At 37.3% G+C, this 18464-nt stretch overlaps 1 protein-coding gene across 5 annotated transcripts in view; it reads left to right on the forward strand.

Annotated features, from left to right (window-relative positions):
* The window catches only part of etv4 (ETS variant transcription factor 4), a 149712-nt gene that overhangs the window by 68485 nt on the left and 62763 nt on the right, over positions 1 to 18464 (forward strand). For all 5 annotated transcript variants that reach the window (XM_077501875.1, XM_077501870.1, XM_077501871.1 and 2 more), the window contains 5 exons: positions 8089 to 8221; positions 8383 to 8568; positions 8651 to 9024; positions 11979 to 12044; positions 12923 to 12970. In XM_077501875.1, the coding sequence (XP_077358001.1) occupies positions 8089 to 8221; positions 8383 to 8568; positions 8651 to 9024; positions 11979 to 12044; positions 12923 to 12970 (807 nt within the window). The remainder of the gene's footprint in view (positions 1 to 8088; positions 8222 to 8382; positions 8569 to 8650; positions 9025 to 11978; positions 12045 to 12922; positions 12971 to 18464) is intronic.

Here is an 18464-nt window from a genome sequence, read left to right on the forward strand (position 1 = left end):
TTCTCACCCTGGCAGACGAGAAGTGCGGTTTTCACGCAGAGGGAAGTGAAAGTGTGACATTTGCAGAAAACCACGGCAACGTATGACGGCTGTCAGTCACACGCGCATCCTGTTAGCCAACCATTTTTGTTTGTTTCAGTCCATTGCTAAAAAAAAAATCTTAATTTAACTCTGCCTCTGGCTAGAATATTAGACCTACAAATATCCAACTTGTGTCCTTGTTTTTTTTTTTTTTTTAAATGTTCTGTCTACTTAGAAATGATTGTACGTGTCACATAACAATCACATAACATCTTTTAGCCCGCTGCGCACCAAGCAATGTAGCTAAACTCTACTGAATTAGCACACATTGTTGGCCAGTGCAACCGTTATTACTTTTATGTAATTTTCTTTTGTTTGATGAATTTTGCCGCTGTTAGATTTTGTTCATGTTTTTCTATGGTTCTATTGTTGCTTTGTTTTGTAACTTTGCTAACGTATCCTGAGGCATTGCTCCTAATAAACCGTAATTTGCATATAACGATGCTGGAGTCACCCGTCTGAGTTTCCCGTCAATGCCGTTAAAAATTCATGCATCAGATAGGAGCGCACTAATGGATCCATCGGCGGGCCGATGACCACGACGATCTGCTTGTGCTCGTCCTGGCTGGCTTCCTGATTGTGCGGCGACCCGAGAGGGAGCGCACATGTCGCGCACATGTTTCCGTGCACTGCACACTCTATCGGCGAAGGCCTGGATGCCGTTCCGTCGCCTCTCTTCCTCTCCCGCCTCGGCGTCTCTCTGTGATTTACAATGCCAGATAGCAGAAATAGATTGCTGACTTTTTAATTGCTTTTGTGTGTGTTTTTGTGGCAAAATCCTGAAGTTTCCTTTATGTAGAGATTTGCAAAACTGTGCATTTATCCCAGCAGTGCGAATGAGGCTTGTCGTTTACCTGTGTCAAAAAAAGACCCAGTCAAATATTGAATGATTGTGTTGTTGTGCAGCTAATGTCATTAGCTATTCTTGTCAATCAATAGCTTCCTTTTTAACCTTTCAAGCCAGCGTGGTAGGATTGTCTTCAGTGGCTTCATTGATCGACGGCGTTTGGCAAACAAGTTGGGGATTAACACAAATGGCAGCCAGCAAGAAACAGATAACCCCCAAGATGGAGTTAAATAAGAACTTTGGTTTTGTCCCCCCCCCCTTTTTTTTTTGGGACGTCACAAGGTTCTGGTGGTGTTTGACACTCGGGCTGAGTTTGGGCCAGTTAGGCTGTCATGAGCTGCAGACTGCCAGAGGCTCGAGACTTGGCAACGTTTTGCATAAACATCCCGTTTAAGACTATCCAGATCCAGTTTTGTCTTCACGTCGGGCTTCCCTTCAACCCGCCAAACTTTTGTCTTAACGTGTGGAAATCATGGCGAGGACTTGTTGACCTGATATTAACATACTTCCGATGCCTGTCATGGGCGATTACATAATTGTTGGCTTGGATAAACGGTGACGATTTATACCAAACTTGGAAGAGGTGTTTTGCACGCGCCGTGGGAGGAGCAAATCAATCTAAAATTGTGTTTTTTTGTTTTTATATTATTTTATTTATTTTACATTTGGTTCAGTTGGGTTAGGTTTTACAGTATGCCATGAAAAACAGACAATTTACTTTATATAGTGGACTGTTGTTGCTGGATTTCTACCCAAGTCAGTGAAGCAGTGTCATATTGAATCATAGAAGGAGCAATTCAATTTGGCGGATTAATGGTAAACATTGCAAAAAAAATTATTATTTTTTTAAAATCAGTAGTTCGTGTGATGTTAATGTGGAAAATTACTGTTTATTTGGTGCGTTCTTTGGCAGCATAAACAGCTGATTTCGACTTTAGTTTAGCAGTTTAATTTGTGGGAGTCAACGCTGCAAAAATTAAATTTTTTAACATTGACTTTTGGCAGCGCTGCAGAACCAAATTGCAACAGATCTTCCCCCCAAAAAAGATTTTCTGTGACTCGGTGGCAGTCTTTGTATCAAACACTCGCCTATTCTCAGCGTTATGATTCATGGTTAGCATCACGGTTGGCTCTTATAAAAGAAGTAATGCAGTAAAAAATTGAAAGTGCAATTACAATGTGTCTCTCCCGACTGCTCTCTTTCATGGAAGCTTATTTTAGTGAGTCGCTCTCATCCGTGCTTGTGTGTTTTAGGAATCCCACAGGAATCCACTAGACATATATTCCCACTGGTGCGCCTCAGCTGAGAGGCCCATTGTGTGCTGGATGGCTGAAGTAGGGAGGGTGGGGCATCTCATCCCATCCCATCCCATCCCATCCCGGCCGCCTCTTGTGATTTGTTTGTGGTGTGTGTGTTGAATCCGAAGGGCCCCCCACCCCCCTCCTCCCGCCCTACACCCCTCTGATGTAATGATCCCTTCACTTCCTAAAGCACTCAGCCATGACCATCACCTTTCTCCCAGCATCCTCCACCCCTTACCATTGGCGGACATTTACATATGTAAAAGTCCCTGCCCCGCCTCCAGCCAGTCGGGGGTCGTCCCCAGTTGGAGCCCCCGATAATAGCCAGTTGCTATGTCATTCCAGCAAATATAGCAAATATATTTATCACTCAAAAGATCTGCCGGGAATCTTTAGGACTTGGACGTCTGGTGTACTTCAATCCAAACATCTGCTTTGGTTCATCCTTATCGTTATAAGTGGGAAAACTTCCCGCTTCTCCTTATAATGTCAATGAGCCAGAGGCAGAATGACTGGACTTGACTTTAACTTGGTTTTCATGAGATCCGACTAGGCATTGACTTGACTAGTCTTTCCTTTTTACATTTGAAAACCTGCATTTACAATATTGTTTATTATTTGTTGGCTAATGTGCGCAAACCCAGCAACCCCTCCACTGCTATGCTACTATAATCCGACATATCCTGGCTAGAGTGCCATGATTATTGAATTTACATTCATGAATAAAGTTTGGCATCAAATTGGGGAAAAAGCAAATCAACGATAAGAGACACGGCAACTTTATCCATCATCAGTTAAACTACGTTGACTTGACAAATCAGCTAACTGACTAGCTAGCTAGCTGGCCAAACATGAATTCAGTTTCATGTTGGTTATGTGTTTGAGAAGACAATAAAGTCATGAATAACACCCAAACTTGTTTGTGACCATGAAAACAATTTGTAAATGTGTTAGTAAAAATGTGTAGTACAGCTAGCTAGCGCAAGTACCTGGACAGATACAGTCTGCTAAGTGGCTAATGCTAATGTATGTTGTGACTGTGCAAGATTGTATGACTTTGGTTATGACCAATGAGTATAACCTGACTAGACTCAACATTACTTGCTTGATTTCTGCCTCATTAATTTGAGGACTTGCTCTAAACCATCACAAAGACTTGAGACTTCTTTCTAACTTGCGCATTCTGGATGTAACTTCCAACTCAGCCGTGAGCACGTGACAAAGCGTCAAAAAGGAGCTCATATCGGCCCAAATAAAAAGCAAGAAAGGAGCTGAGGAACATCATTCTCTCTCACCCTGCTTCCGTTTACATGACTGCCACTGCCTTATAAATGGAGACGCCATCATTTACTCTAGCGCTGGCTTTGTTTTCATTCAAGGATTATTTTTGGAAGTGCATGTTGGATTTGAGGAAAGTCGCCAAGAGTGGCCGACGTAGACGGACGGTCACAGGCCTGCCTTCTTTTCATGTCTTTGGGGGATTTTTGTTCGTAATCCTCTCGATGATTGTTTCAACAGGGGTCCACGTCATCTTGGAGGGTCCGCAAAATCATTCGTAATCAATCATTCCGTTGTATCTTTTTTTTTTTTTTTTTTTTTTTTAAAGTGCTGACCTACATATGGGGACTGGTGCACAAATAAGATGTTAGCGTCGGGCTGATTAAAAGCACTTTTTAAAAATTAAATAGTAATGTATTAGCATTATTAAGTCCTTACATTATTCTGGAACGAATGGCGTATTTATATTGGCCTATTTTTTCGGGATAAGAGGCATGAGAATAAAGTTATTGAAATTCACTTGTTAAAATGTCACTTTCTTCCCTAGTTATACTTTCGAGTAAATAGACTTTAATATAATAACATGATTAGGGCTGGGAATCTTTGACTGTCTCACGTGTCTCACGATTCAATTACGATTTTTGGGTCTACGATTCGATTCAAAATCGATTTTCGATTCTCGATTCAAACGATTTTCAATTCAAAATGATTTGATTCACAAATGATTTCTGCTTCAATTTACAGATATGCACAACATTGTCATAATCTACTCCAGTCTGCTTTGCAAGACAAAATGACAAATAGAGACATTAAAGTGTCTTTTTTTATTTTTAACATTTATTAATTTTGTATTGTAAGTGCCCTTTTCCACAAAAAACAGCATGTCGACTACAACTGCCTTTTCCCCTTCTTCTTCATTTCTAATTTAAATAAAATCGATTTTTGGATATTAAGTATCGATTTGATTCGATTAATAAATGAGAATCTCGATTCTTTTATGAATCGATTTTTTGGCACACCCCTAATCATGATGTTTTTTTTCTTTTGACTTTATGGGATAAAGGTCCCAACTGTCTTTGTAGAAAGTGGTTGTCACACTTTTTGACTTATTTCTCCCAAAATTTGTCACTTTATGGCTATTTTTGTTTTTCACAAAACTTGTTGTTGTCACATTACAGCATTTTTACTGAAAATTGTGTTTTCTTTAAACTTTTTTTGTTACTTTATGACTTTTTCAACCCCAAAAATTATTGCCACGTTTCAACATTATTCTTAAATTGGTGTTTTCATGGCTTTTGGACTTTTTTTGGAAATATTTGTTGTCATTTTACGGTTTTTGCTCAAAATTTGTTTTTATCACTAGATGACTTTTCTTTAAAATAGCCTAACTTTTTCATTCATATGGCATTTCAGCGTACACATGTTAAATGGCATTACAATTATTTTATTAATATTTCTGTCCTGTAAGAGCCCCCCAAATTTCTCCATTGTTGCCATTCCCAGACTTCACGTGCTCTCGGTTCATCCAGACGAGCGCAGCCCACATCAGGCCAATATTGCGCACCAGCGCCTGTGCTTGTTTCCAGGTTGCGACCTTTCAAAATGACACAAGTTATCATTATCATTAGGGAATCACTCATGTAACTAACAGGAAGTAAGTGTACTGTAAAAATGTCCTTTTTTTTTATTTTATTTTTTTAAGGAATCTCCTCCAAAATCACCAACTTCTTTCACTTTCGGGCCACACAAGCTTGCTGATCTTCTTTTTTTTTTTTTTTTTTTTTTTAAATTGTGAATGAAGCGGCCCCACACACGCACACCCCCACAGAGATTCCAGACACACACATGAATGAACGAACGCGCCCCTCCCCCAGCTGGAAGAGCACAGCTGCTGCTGTTTACCCTGCCGGGACCAGAAAAACATCCTGTACACGTCTCGGGCCGAAAGCCTCCCCTCACATAATAAACACCAGCCCTCGGCACAGCTTGAAGCTTCACTTTAGATGTTGTTCTTTAAGGGGTGGGGGGTGGGGGGTGCATTAGAAAGTTCCACCAGGAAACTCCAGCTTTCCCTTTTGATTGACAGCTTGACTTGCAGATGTGAGGCTTCCCTATTGTGTCAATATCAGCTGACGCGCGATTGGCATCTGGGATGCAAATAGGAAAGAATGGCCATTTTGTGTGCATAGATGGCGCGCAGGTGTGACGTTTGCTTTCATGGCAGACTTGTTTAGCTTTGAGGAAGTCGGCTGTTGTGTCTGCAAGACTCAAGGCAAAGAAGGCGAGGAGACTTTGGCCTGGAATGTGTTCGCTATGCACACGCAAGCACGCAAGCGCTGTGTTGCATGCGAAAGATATTCAAGTGCTTAAATGTAAATATCCTGCCCTCGCGTGTTGTCGCGTTATTACAATGAAGTCTTGAAGTCCCCACATGTAAATTTGACACGCTACACAGGAGAGTGTTGTTGACAAACCTGCCATTGCTGAATGGTTACAAAGGTTAAAATTCAAGCCACCTCACGCAATTACACTCACTACTACAACCTAGAAAAAAAATGGACGACTACTATACGTGTTTGGGCCATGAAAATATATCCGCCTCCAGTTGCTGGTGACAGGTGAAGCGCTAACAACCAGCTAGCTTGCTAGCTAAGACTTCCAAGGTTCCTCTCAGCCGGGAGACAGGCCGCTTGTTCCATTGCGTCAACTCGTTTGGGAATTCAAATCACAACACCAAGATGTTCTCTAATAGTCAACAGGCTGATATGTTTTTTTTCAAGGTCAATACCGATACCGATTATTAGTAGGGATGTAACGATATCCAAACATCACCATACGATATTATCACAATATGAGTTCACAATAAGATAATTATCACGATATTGGGGGGGGCGTTGGCGATATTTAAAAAAGATCACAATATTGTAAAAAAGAGCTCATACAAATAAGCACAATATTGTGTTTTTGTACATAACAGCAATGCATATAAACCACCAACAATCTCTAATAACAATATTGAGGCACTGACTTGCTAATGCAAGCACACATTGATCGCTTCACAAGCAAATTAGGTTCCCCTTCATAGATTTTAAACATAGAAGGCCAAAACATCCTTATTGAAAATTAAATTGCACTAATAAACTAGCTTCTAGAGGGTGCTAGAACTGCACAAATGGAAATCAACCTGCCTTTTTGAACAGATGTGTTCCTTTTAAATATTGTGAACATGACAGCGACAATATTGTGGCAGTTTTAATATCACGATATCACGATATCATAACATCCCTAATTATTAGTAGTCAAGGAGACTAATAACCGATATTTCAAGCTGATATTCATTTGCAGTCAAAGTGAAAATGTTAGTGTCAAAATGACAAAATAAAAAAATAAAAAAGCTTTTTCTTTAATTTTAAACATACAGGGTCAGGCAAAATGATCTGACACATTTGTAGGTTTAATAAAAGACAAAGTGAAGAAACAAAAAAGTATTTTTATTTTTCATATAATGCCTTTTTGTTTTGTTTCTGTATAGTGCCATTATTTTTTGTTTCTTTTTCAGTTGATGCCAAGTTTACTGTAAATTCAGTTTTCCAAAATTTCAGCATAATTTCTTAGTTTGTTTTTCATTTATTAAAAAAAAAAAAAAAAGTGTAGGGAGTTCCCAGTGCAGCATCATTTTTATAAAATGGAAATTTGAATGAATCCACAAATTGAAGTTCCCTGTATCCCATTGAGCCTCAAATGCATGTGAATGTAGCAAATTTTGTGTTTCCGGCAGGGTGCTTGATGTGAACTTTGGAAAAGGTTTCAAAAGATTTTCACAGACAGTGGAAAAATTGTCTGAATATGTTTGAAATGACTTTGCGACAAGTAAAATCTGACTGTGAACAACCCAAAATTCGCTACGTTTGCAAGCATTCACCACTCAGTGAGATACCAGCTTTATCGGCATTCAGATTTGTAAAAAGACTGATGTCGATATTTCTCAAATGCCAAATATCCCTATTTTGTAAATTGTGACATCTATCTGATATACATTTTGGGGTGTAGCTCTTGTTAGGTAGCTAACGTTGTCCATCTTTCCATGTTTTTAGCAATTCTTTTCAAACATGTATGATGTGTCACTCAGTTCACTTAACTCATTGACTGCCATTGACGGAAAAAGACGTCAAATAATGCATTTTTGCTGGGCTGGCAGTGAATGTGTTAAACACAATGTGCCAATATATTTTGTGATTATATTGCAGCATCCTTTTTTCCTTTTTTCTTTTTTTAAGGCAAATTTTGCTTAAAAATCCGTCAATTTTGGTTACATCTCATCTTAACTCATTGATTGCCATTGACGGAAAAAGACATCAAATAAGGGATTTTTTCTGGGCTGGCAGTGAATGTGTTAACATTGTCTTATAAAATTGACCTTACCAAATGAAAAAGCTTTTACAAGCCTTTTAATATTGAAATCCCACGTTGAAAAGTCTCAAAGATGTCACTTTGTTTTGAAAATGAACAGAAATTGTTCCGCTCCTTTTGAACCCTTCGTGCTAACTTGCCTTTTTGTGTCTTTCCGTGCGTTTTAATAGCTGTGGCCTTTCACAGTCCGCCCGTCACCATCAAGAAGGAGCCACAGAGCCCGGGTTCGGACCCCAGCCAGTCGTGCAGCCACAAGCCCAGCTTTGGCTACGCCGCCAGTGGAGAGCAGTGCCTTTATGCCAGGTAAGCATCAAAATCTCTAGTCCCAAGACAAGTTTTTAGTCAAGAGAATGGCCACAGAGGTTCTCGTCATGAGAGAAGATTCTGGATTTAAGGGAAGGTCCGAAATGTCTCTCTCTTCATAATCAAATTGTATCTGAGGTCTGTTTGTGTGTCTTCCGCAGTGCCTACGAGCAAAAAAGGGCCAGCGCAGGGGGTGCCAAGCGGTCCTGCCCGGGCACCCCCATGTCGCCCATGCAGCAGCATTACTCCCCCAAACCTGCGACGGCCAGCCGGCCCGACGCCGGCTACATGAACCCCGCCGCCGCTTCGCAGCCGCTGCCCAGCAACGCGTACCCCCTCAATGCCAGGTGACCCTCAGCTGACCCCAAACTTTTGACTGCCGGTGTCGATTTCCACGTTGCGAATGTCAGACGTCTTGCTCGCTTGCAGGTATCAGGGCCCCTCGGGAGACCCCATGTGCCCCCAGTTCCCTGCATCCTCGCAGGCCTTCCAGCGAATGCCCTCCGCCCCGGCGGGACACGGCAGCGGGGGCGGTCCGGGCAGCGGGGGAGGGGCCTACCACCGGCAGCACTCAGACCCCTGCATGCCCTATCTGCAGCAGAGCTTCAAACAAGAATATATGGACCCCCTGTATGAGCGGGCGGGTCATGTGGGGGGACACGTCTCCGGACCAGGGCATGGCCGCGGACACGGATCGCCGCCCCGCGGACCCCAACACCTGCACTCGCACATGCACCCGCACAGGTTCCCGCCGGCACATATGATGGTCAAGCAGGAGCCCACAGACTTCAGCTACGACGCAGGTGGGAAGCAAGCACACAAGTACGGTGGCCCACCGAGGGCAAAAACAAGAAAATACACGCACAAAAAAAACAAAAAAAGTGTTAGAAAACTGAAGAACAAAGTTCAATGTCGAGAGAAAGTCCTATATTTAAAAAAAAAAAAATATATATATATATATATATATATATATATGTATATATATATATATAAAAAAGAAAAACATTTTCTTTCTCTGTAAAGAGTACATTTTTCATTTACATTTTTTTCCCTTCCTTTTTTAGAAAAAAAAAATCTCTAGACTTTAAGTGCAGTAAAAAAAAAAAAAAAAAAAAAAAAATATATATATATATATATATATATATATATATATATATATATATATATATATATATATATATTATTTTTTTTCTGTTAGTTGATTTTTTTCTAGAATAAAACATTTTTTGGAAATTAAATGAAAAGAAAAGTGTTATCATATTAGGGGATGTTATTTTTGAGAACAGAAGTTGAATTTTTTTTCTAGAAATTTTTTTTCCCAAGAAAGACATTTTAGTTTTTAAAGTGAGAAAAAAAAAACACAAAAATTTTCCATTAAAGAAATGCACATTTATGCACACATAGGGAAAATGTTTTGAGAAAAAAATATTTTGTTTTGTTTTGCTCCCAGAAGTGGCTTTTTTTTTCTTTAAACATACCTTATTTAAAAAAAAAAAAAAAAAAAAAAAAAACGTTTTTCTAGAATAAAATGATTTTATGAGAACAGCCTTTCTTGTTTCCAGGGGGAAAAAAAATCCTTTGTTTTTCCTGGCACAAATCGCCTTGGAAAATTCTTAAAAATATTTCTTTTATATTCTTAAAATCCTTGTTTTGTAGCCATATTCATATTTAAATAAAACAAAACAACCTCATTTGGATTGGAACCAAAATGAACATCTCAAATGTTTTCAGTAAAACCAAAAATCAAGTTCTATTGGCTAGATAAGAAAAATCCAACACTTCCAAGTTATTTTTCCCCGCTTTTCGTCGTCTCAGGGAGCTGCAGAACAAAATGTCCGTGAAAGAGCAAACTTTTTCTCCCTGAACCCAAGTGGACCCCTCCCTTCCCCTTCCCTCCACTTCCCTCCTTGGACACTCCAGCAAGAAAGAGAGAGAAAAAAAGGTTCTTTTCTGGCGCATTCACACCTTCTCCTTCTTTCCTTCTAAAGTCTTCCCTCCTTGCCGTACTCAGCCCCGCCCACCATCCTCCCCCTCCTTGGATGCGGTAGAGGAATTTCATTGAGAAAATGGAGGGCAGAGGAAAGACTAGAGTCCCCGGCGGAGGCCGCAGGGTTTCACGTTACACCGGTGGCTTCCTTTTTGCTGCAGCACCATCAACTCATAATGGAAAAATGAGCGAGGCCGCAGTAACTCGAACCTCTCGCGAGGGGGGGGGGGGGGGTAGTAGGCTATGAAGGAGTTTTGAACAACAACAAGCTTTAAGCGCAATCCAGCTCTTCCATGCCAAACCAGCTCTCGGTCACACAAAAAAAAGAAAAAAAAGAAAGAAAAACAGAAAGAAGACTTGGATGAACCCAGCGACCACAAGTCAACGCTTGTCAACCCCCAACCCCCCATCCCGGCCCTCAGGCAAAGCTGTCTAAGCCAATCGCGGCGAGTCATTGGTGGCGGGAATATTGAAAATGACGTCAATGGAGTCAAACGATACTCCTGCAGACAGTCAAGTCAACACAAACGTCAATAACGTTTGGCCATGACAGTCATCTGATGACTTTTTACTTTTATTACAGTACCAGATCAGTTAGCAACATTCAACTTTATCCCTTGCAAAAACAAAAAAGCAATGTTTTCGTTGTTAAAAAAAGTTACTTTTGAACAAATCAATTTTGTCCTTAAAAAAACCTTTTAGGAAATAAAAGGGATTAAATGGGATGAAATTGGTGAAATTGCTGTTCTGTTTTCTTTCTATGTTGTTTTGACTTCTCATGTTGTGCTATACAGCGTTCCCTTGCCATAACGCGCTTCACTTTTTGCAGCCTCGCTGCATCACTGATTTTTTTTAGTGCAATTTTGCATGCATTTGTTTTTTGTTTTTTTAACAATAATGTACCTATTTTATAAAATTTATGAAGGTTTAAACATTAAGAATGTTTAAACTAGAGATAAATGTGAGAAAAAGTAAATGCCTCGATGAGAAAAGTGTGGTGAGCCTTAAAAGATTTATAATAAAGGTAAAACATAAAGCTACGTACTTCGCGGATTTCATTTATTGCGGGTATTTTTTTTTCAAACCTAACCCCAGCGGAAAACGCGGGAACACTTTATTTTCTTTCTTGCTTTTTCATGTATGTGGTGTATATCATTTATTTTGGTGTATATTTGTTAATATAAATCAACCACATGTTGTTGTTGTTATTATTATTTAATTACATTTGATATCTGAAAAAGTGAGAAATTACATTTTGTTGCCTAAGACCAAAGCACATTATAAAAGGATTCTCCCCTCCTGAAAAAATAATAAAAATATAAAATAATTATAAAAATATCAAATAATATAAAAATAATAAAATAAGTACATTTCAGTCTTACTATTCAGAGGTTGTTTTTTTTAACACATACACATAACACATAGTAATACGAATTTGATGCACCATAAATATGGAAATAAAATAATTGAATAGTTGAATAATTGTTGACATGTAACAAAGGCAGTCACACCGTCACATCGCTCACACTTGCGCACTTACAGAACGCTCTCAATCGCATCTTATCGGGAGCGATGCATTCCGCCGCACTGACTCACTGCTGCACCTTTTGTGTTTATTTTGCACGCTTGTTTTTCTTCCCGGGACAGACACACAAACACATTGTTGAAATTTCAGTCACTTTACATATGTAGTGTTTACCTGCACATTTTTTGTTTCTCTTCTGAAGCTATCAGTCCCCACGTTTTAATAAATCTTGTTTTTTTTGGTAGATGTGTCTGGATGTTCTTCCATGTACCACCACAGTGAAGCCTACTCCAACCCCCAGCCAACCGAAGGTAAGGATTGCACCTCAAACACTGCAACAATCACAAGTATTTGATTATTTTTTATTTTTTTTTATTTTTTTTGAGGCAACGTAAACAGTGAAAAGATTTACTCTCGTTGGCCAAACTTAAATGCTAAGTTGCAGTGAACCTAAAAAAACAGTACCTTATAAATTTTCAATATTCCTGGGAAGAAAAAAAACAGTACGGTACTAGTTTTTCTAGAAGCATAGAATAACTTTTTTTTTTTTTTGAGAAAAATAATTATGGTTTCAAAAATCTTACTTTTTCGATAAAGCTTTACATTTAATCAGGGAAAAAAATACCTGAAAAATAATCCTTTTTTCCTTTGACAAAAAAACAAAAAACAAAAAAACTTATGTTTTAATGGAATTTTTTTCCCCTCAAAAGCTAACTTTTTTGAGAATGTTTATTTTTGTTCCTCACACTTACGTTTCCTAAAAGAAAAATACCACTTTTTCTAGAAAATATTACTTACAAATATAACTTTTTCCAGGTTAGTAATGTTTTTTTCTGGAAAACAACTTTTGCGTTAACTTTTTTCCTGGAAAATAAATGCAGTAATTTTTCTTTGTTCAATAGTAAAAAGTGCACTGTGGTAAGATTATTAGTTAGATGTCTTTTGATTGGCTGAAAATGTTAACTTGTGCCTATTTGTGCTTAGCCTTATTTTAGTTGGTCATGAGTGGTTGTAGGGCACCGTCAAAGGTTCTTCTGTCAGGAGCTCCTTGTTCCTTTTCAGGCCGCAGAAAGTTCTCCTTGATGCTCAAGAGCTCTCTAACATAGTTTTTGCTCCAAAACAAAATCTTGTTGCTGCTGTTGTTTTGAAACGCACTGACGCTCACGCAATTGTGTTTGTCGTTGCCTAGGTTACGGTTTTGAGAACGACTCCCGCGTGGTCCCGGAGAAGTTTGAAGGTGAGTTCTCTCTCAAGAGGAAACGTGAGATGCCCAACTTGGAAGTTGAGCAGCTTTTATTTCAGCGTGAGAACGAGTCGCTGATTGTGTGGAGCGCCTCAGGGAGCAGCGTAAAATCAACCTCAGTCTACTGATATTGCTTCACGTGTGTCAATGTTCTCAAGGTGTGGAAAGCATTTACCGTATTTTTCGGATTATGTCGCAGTTTTTTTTCATAGTTTGGCCGGGGGTGCGACTTATACTCTGGTGCGACTTATGTGTGAAATTAACACATTATTATATAATTTCACATGTTATTTTCACACTAAATCGAAAGAGGGCGCTCTAGGCCTGTGCTGATAAGTTCAACATTGCCGGTAGAAGAGGGAGCGGCGCATCGTCTACCTCCCTAGTTGGGGGAGTTGTTTAAAAGTGACACCGAGGATGAAGATTTCATTGGATTTAGTGATTTGGAGTGAAACTGATAGTTTGGTGAACTTGTTAGCATGTTCTTTATGCTAGAGTTATATGAATAACTTGAAGTGATGGGAACATAATTCACCCACGGAACGTTGGGACGAAGGGAGAGTTCCGGGTGGGAAGGTTTTGTTTTGTGGAAAAGGGGAGTTAGCCTGTTAGCTTCTAGCTGAGTGGGGAGTTGCTGTTAAGACCTCAGAAGCTGATGTCAATAAAACCTTTGGCTCCGTGCTTCAACACTCCGCCTCCGACTCCCGTCACAGCTCGCTACAAACTCTTAATATGTTACGTCGTTACTGACATTACCAGGCATGTCAGTCATGTAACGTTAGTATACCGTACACTTATTCAGCCTGTTGTTCTCTCTTTTATTTTTATTTTAAATTGCCTTTCAAGATAACATGTATGTTTTTGGTGTTGGATTTTACCAAATGAATTTCCCAAAAAAATGCGACTTATACTCCAGTGCGACTTATTTGTTTTTTCTTTCTTAATTATGCATTTTTTGGCTGGTTCGATTTATAATCCGGAGCGACGTATAATCCGGAAAATCCGGAAGTTTTTTATATATATATATTTTTTATTTTTTTTTATTTTATTTTATTTTTTTTAAATGACCATGTATATGTAAATGTATAGTAAGGCTTTTTTGTTTTTTTTTTAAAGTCAAGTCATCTTTATTTATAAAGAATAGCCACACATAGTAAGGCGTTTTAAGTAACCATGTATACTAAAGTTGTTGTTTTTTTTGTTTTTTTTTAAACGACCATGTATAGTAAGGTGTTTTTTATTTTGTCAAAAAAATGACCATGTATAGTAAGGCTTTCTTTTTTCGACAAAAAAACGACCATGTATAGTAAGGCTTTTTTTTATCCGCCAAAAAAACGACCATGTATAGTAAGGCGTTTTTTATTTTGTTAAAAAAACGACCATGTATAGTAAGGCGTTTTTTATTGTATTAAAAAAAACGACCATGTATAGTAAGGCGTTTTTTATTTGATTAAAAAAACGACCATGGATAGTAAGGCGTTTTTTATTTTGTCAAAAAAACGACCATGTATAGCAAGGCGTTTTTTATTTTGTCAAAAAAACGACCATGTATAGTAAGGCGTTTTTTTATTTTATTAAAAAAACCAAAAAAAAAAACGACCATGTATAGTAAGGCTTTTTTTTTTTCCGCCAAAAAAACGACCATGTATAGTAAGGCTTTTTTTTTTCCACCAAAAAAACGACCATGTATAGTAAGGCTTTTTTTTATTTAATTAAAAAAACGACCATGTATAGTAAGGCGTTTTTTATTGTATTAAAAAAACGACCATGTATAGCAAGGCGTTTTTTATTGTATTAAAAAAACGACCATGTATAGTAAGGCGTTTTTTATTGTATTAAAAAAAACGACCATGTATAGTACGGCGTTTTTTATTTAATTAAAAAAACGACCATGTATAGCAAGGCGTTTTTTATTTTGTCAAAAAAACGACCATGTATAGTAAGGCGTTTTTTTATTTTATTAAAAAAAAAAAAAAAAACAAAAAACGACCATGTATAGTAAGGCTTTTTTTTTTCCGCCAAAAAAACGACCATGTATAGTAAGGCTTTTTTTTTTCCGCCAAAAAAACGACCATGTATAGTAAGGCTTTTTTTTCCGCCAAAAAAATGACCATGTATAGAAAGGCTTTTTTTTTCGACAAAAAAACGACCATGTATAGTACAGAGTTTTTTATTTAATTAAAAAAACGACCATGTATAGTAAGGCGTTTTTTATTTTGTCAAAAAAAAACGACCATGTATAGTAAGGCGTTTTTTATTTAATTAAAAAAACGACCATGTATAGTAAGGCGTTTTTTATTGTATTAAAAAAAACGACCATGTATAGTAAGGCGTTTTTTATTGTATTAAAAAAAACGACCATGTATAGTACGGCGTTTTTTATTTAATTAAAAAAACGACCATGTATAGCAAGGCGTTTTTTATTTTGTCAAAAAAACGACCATGTATAGTAAGGCGTTTTTTTATTTTATTAAAAAAAAACAAAAAAAAAAAACGACCATGTATAGTAAGGCTTTTTTTTTTCCGCCAAAAAAACGACCATGTATAGTAAGGCTTTTTTTTTTCCGCCAAAAAAACGACCATGTATAGTAAGGCTTTTTTTTCCGCCAAAAAAATGACCATGTATAGAAAGGCTTTTTTTTTCGACAAAAAAACGACCATGTATAGTACAGCGTTTTTTATTTAATTAAAAAAACGACCATGTATAGTAAGGCGTTTTTTATTTTGTCAAAAAAAAACGACCATGTATAGTAAGGCGTTTTTTATTTAATTAAAAAAACGACCATGTATAGTAAGGCGTTTTTTATTGTATTAAAAAAAACGACCATGTATAGTAAGGCGTTTTTTATTGTATTAAAAAAAACTGCCATGTATAGTAAGGCGTTTTTTATTTTGTCAAAAAAACGACCATGTATAGCAAGGCGTTTTTTATTTTGTCAAAAAAACGACCATGTATCGTAAGGCGTTTTTTTATTTTATTAAAAAAAAAAAAAAAAAAACGACCATGTATAGTAAGGCTTTTTTTTTTCCGCCAAAAAAACGACCATGTATAGTAAGGTTTTTTTTTTTTCGCCAAAAAAACGACCATGTATAGTAAGGCTTTTTTTATTTAATTAAAAAAACGACCATGAATAGTAAGGCTTTTTTTTTCGACAAAAAAACGACCATGTATAGTAAGGCTTTTTTTTCGACAAAAAAACGACCATGTATAGTAAGGCTTTTTTTCCGACAAAAAACGACCATGTATAGTAAGGCTTTTTTGTCCGACAAAAAAACGACCATGTATAGTAAGGCTTTTTTTTTCCGACAAAGAAAACGCCCATGTATTGTAAGGCTTTTTTTTTCCGCCAAAAAAACGACCATGTATATTAAGGCTTTTTTTTTTCCCGCCAAAAAAACGACCATGTATCGTAAGGCTTATTTTTTTTTTCCGCCAAAAAAACGACCATGTATAGTAAGGCTTTTTTTTCCGCCATTAAAATGACCATGTATAGTAAGGCTTTTTTTTCGACAAAAAAACGACCATGTATAGTAAGGCTTTTTTTTCCGACAAAAAAAACGACCATGTATAGTAAGGCTTTTTTTTCCGACAAAAAAAACGACCATGTATAGTAAGGCTTTTTTTTTTCCGACAAAAAAAACGACCATGTATAGTAAGGCTTTTTTTTCCGACAAAAAAACAACCATGTATAGTAAGGCTTTTTTTTCCGACAAAAAAACGACCATGTATAGTAAGGCTTTTTTGTCCCGACAAAAAACGACCATGTATAGTAAGGCTTTTTTTTTCCGACAAAGAAAACGCCCATGTATAGTAAGGCTTTTTTTTTCCGACAAAGAAAACGCCCATGTATAGTAAGGCTTTTTTTTTCCGACAAAGAAAACGCCCATGTATAGTAAGGCTTTTTTTTTCCCGCCAAAAAAACGCCCATGTATCGTAAGGCTTTTTTTTTTTTCCGCCAAAAAAACGACCATGTATCGTAAGGCTTTTTTTTCCGCCATTAAAATGACCATGTATAGTAAGGCTTTTTTTTCGACAAAAAAAACGACCATGTATAGTAAGGCTTTTTTTTTCCGACAAAAAAAACGACCATGTATAGTAAGGCTTTTTTTTTTCCGACAAAAAAAACGACCATGTATAGTAAGGCTTTTTTTTCCGACAAAAAAACGACCATGTATAGTCAGGCTTTTTTTTTTTCGCCAAAAAAACGACCATGTATAGTCAGGCTTTTTTTTTCCCGCCAAAAAAACGACCATGTATCGGAAGGCTTTTTTTTTTTTTCCGCCAAAAAACGACCATGTATAGTAAGGCTTTTTTTTCCGCCATTAAAATGACCATGTATAGTAAGGCTTTTTTTTTCCGACAAAAAAAACGACCATGTATAGTAAGGCTTTTTTTTTTCCGACAAAAAAACGACCATGTATAGTAAGGCTTTTTTTTCAGACAAAAAAAACGACCATGTATAGTAAGGCTTTTTTTTTCGACAAAAAAACGACCATGTATAGTAAGGCTTTTTTTTCCGACAAAAAAACGACCATGTATAGTAAGGCTTTTTTTTTCCGACCAAAAAAACGACCATGTATAGTAAGGCTTTTTTTTTCCGACAAAAAAACGACCATGTATAGTAAGGCTTTTTTTTCCGACAAAAAACGACCATGTATAGTAAGGCTTTTTTTTTTCCGCCAAAAAAACGGCCATGTATAGTAAGGCTTTTTTTTCCGACAAAAAAACGACCATGTATAGTAAGGTTTTTTTTTTCCGACAAAAAACGACCATGTATAGTAAGGCTTTTTTTTCCGACAAAAAAACGACCATGTATAGTAAGGCTTTTTTTTCCCGCCAAAAAAACGACCATGTATAGTAAGGCTTTTTTTTCCGCCAAAAAAAACGACCATGTATAGTAAGGCTTTTTTTTCCGCCAAAAAAATGACCATGTATAGAAAGGCTTTTTTTTTCGACAAAAAAACGACCATGTATAGTAAGGCTTTTTTTTTTCGGCAAAAAAACGACCATGTATAGTAAGGCTTTTTTTTTCGACAAAAAAACGACCATATATAGTAAGGCTTTTTTTTCCCCGCCAAAAAAACGACCATGTATCGGAAGGCGCTTTTTTTTTTTCCGACAAAAAAACGACCATGTATAGTAAGGCTTTTTTTTTCCGCCATTAAAATGACCATGTATAGCAAGGCTTTTTTTTTCCGACAAAAAAACGACCATGTATAGTAAGGCTTTTTTTCCCCGCCAAAAAAACGACCATGTATCGGAAGGCGCTTTTTTTTTTTCCGCCAAAAAAACGACCATGTATAGTAAGGCTTTTTTTTCCGCCATTAAAATGACCATGTATAGTAAGGCTTTTTTTTCGACAAAAAAACGACCATGTACAGTAAGGCTTTTTTTCCCGACAAAAAAAACGACCATGTATAGTAAGGCGTTTTTTATTGTATTAAAAAAACGACCATGTATAGCAAGGCGTTTTTTATTGTATTAAAA

The sequence above is a fragment of the Festucalex cinctus genome, chromosome 17 (assembly GCF_051991245.1).
Source record: "Festucalex cinctus isolate MCC-2025b chromosome 17, RoL_Fcin_1.0, whole genome shotgun sequence".
Classification (NCBI taxonomy): Eukaryota; Metazoa; Chordata; class Actinopteri; order Syngnathiformes; family Syngnathidae; genus Festucalex; species Festucalex cinctus.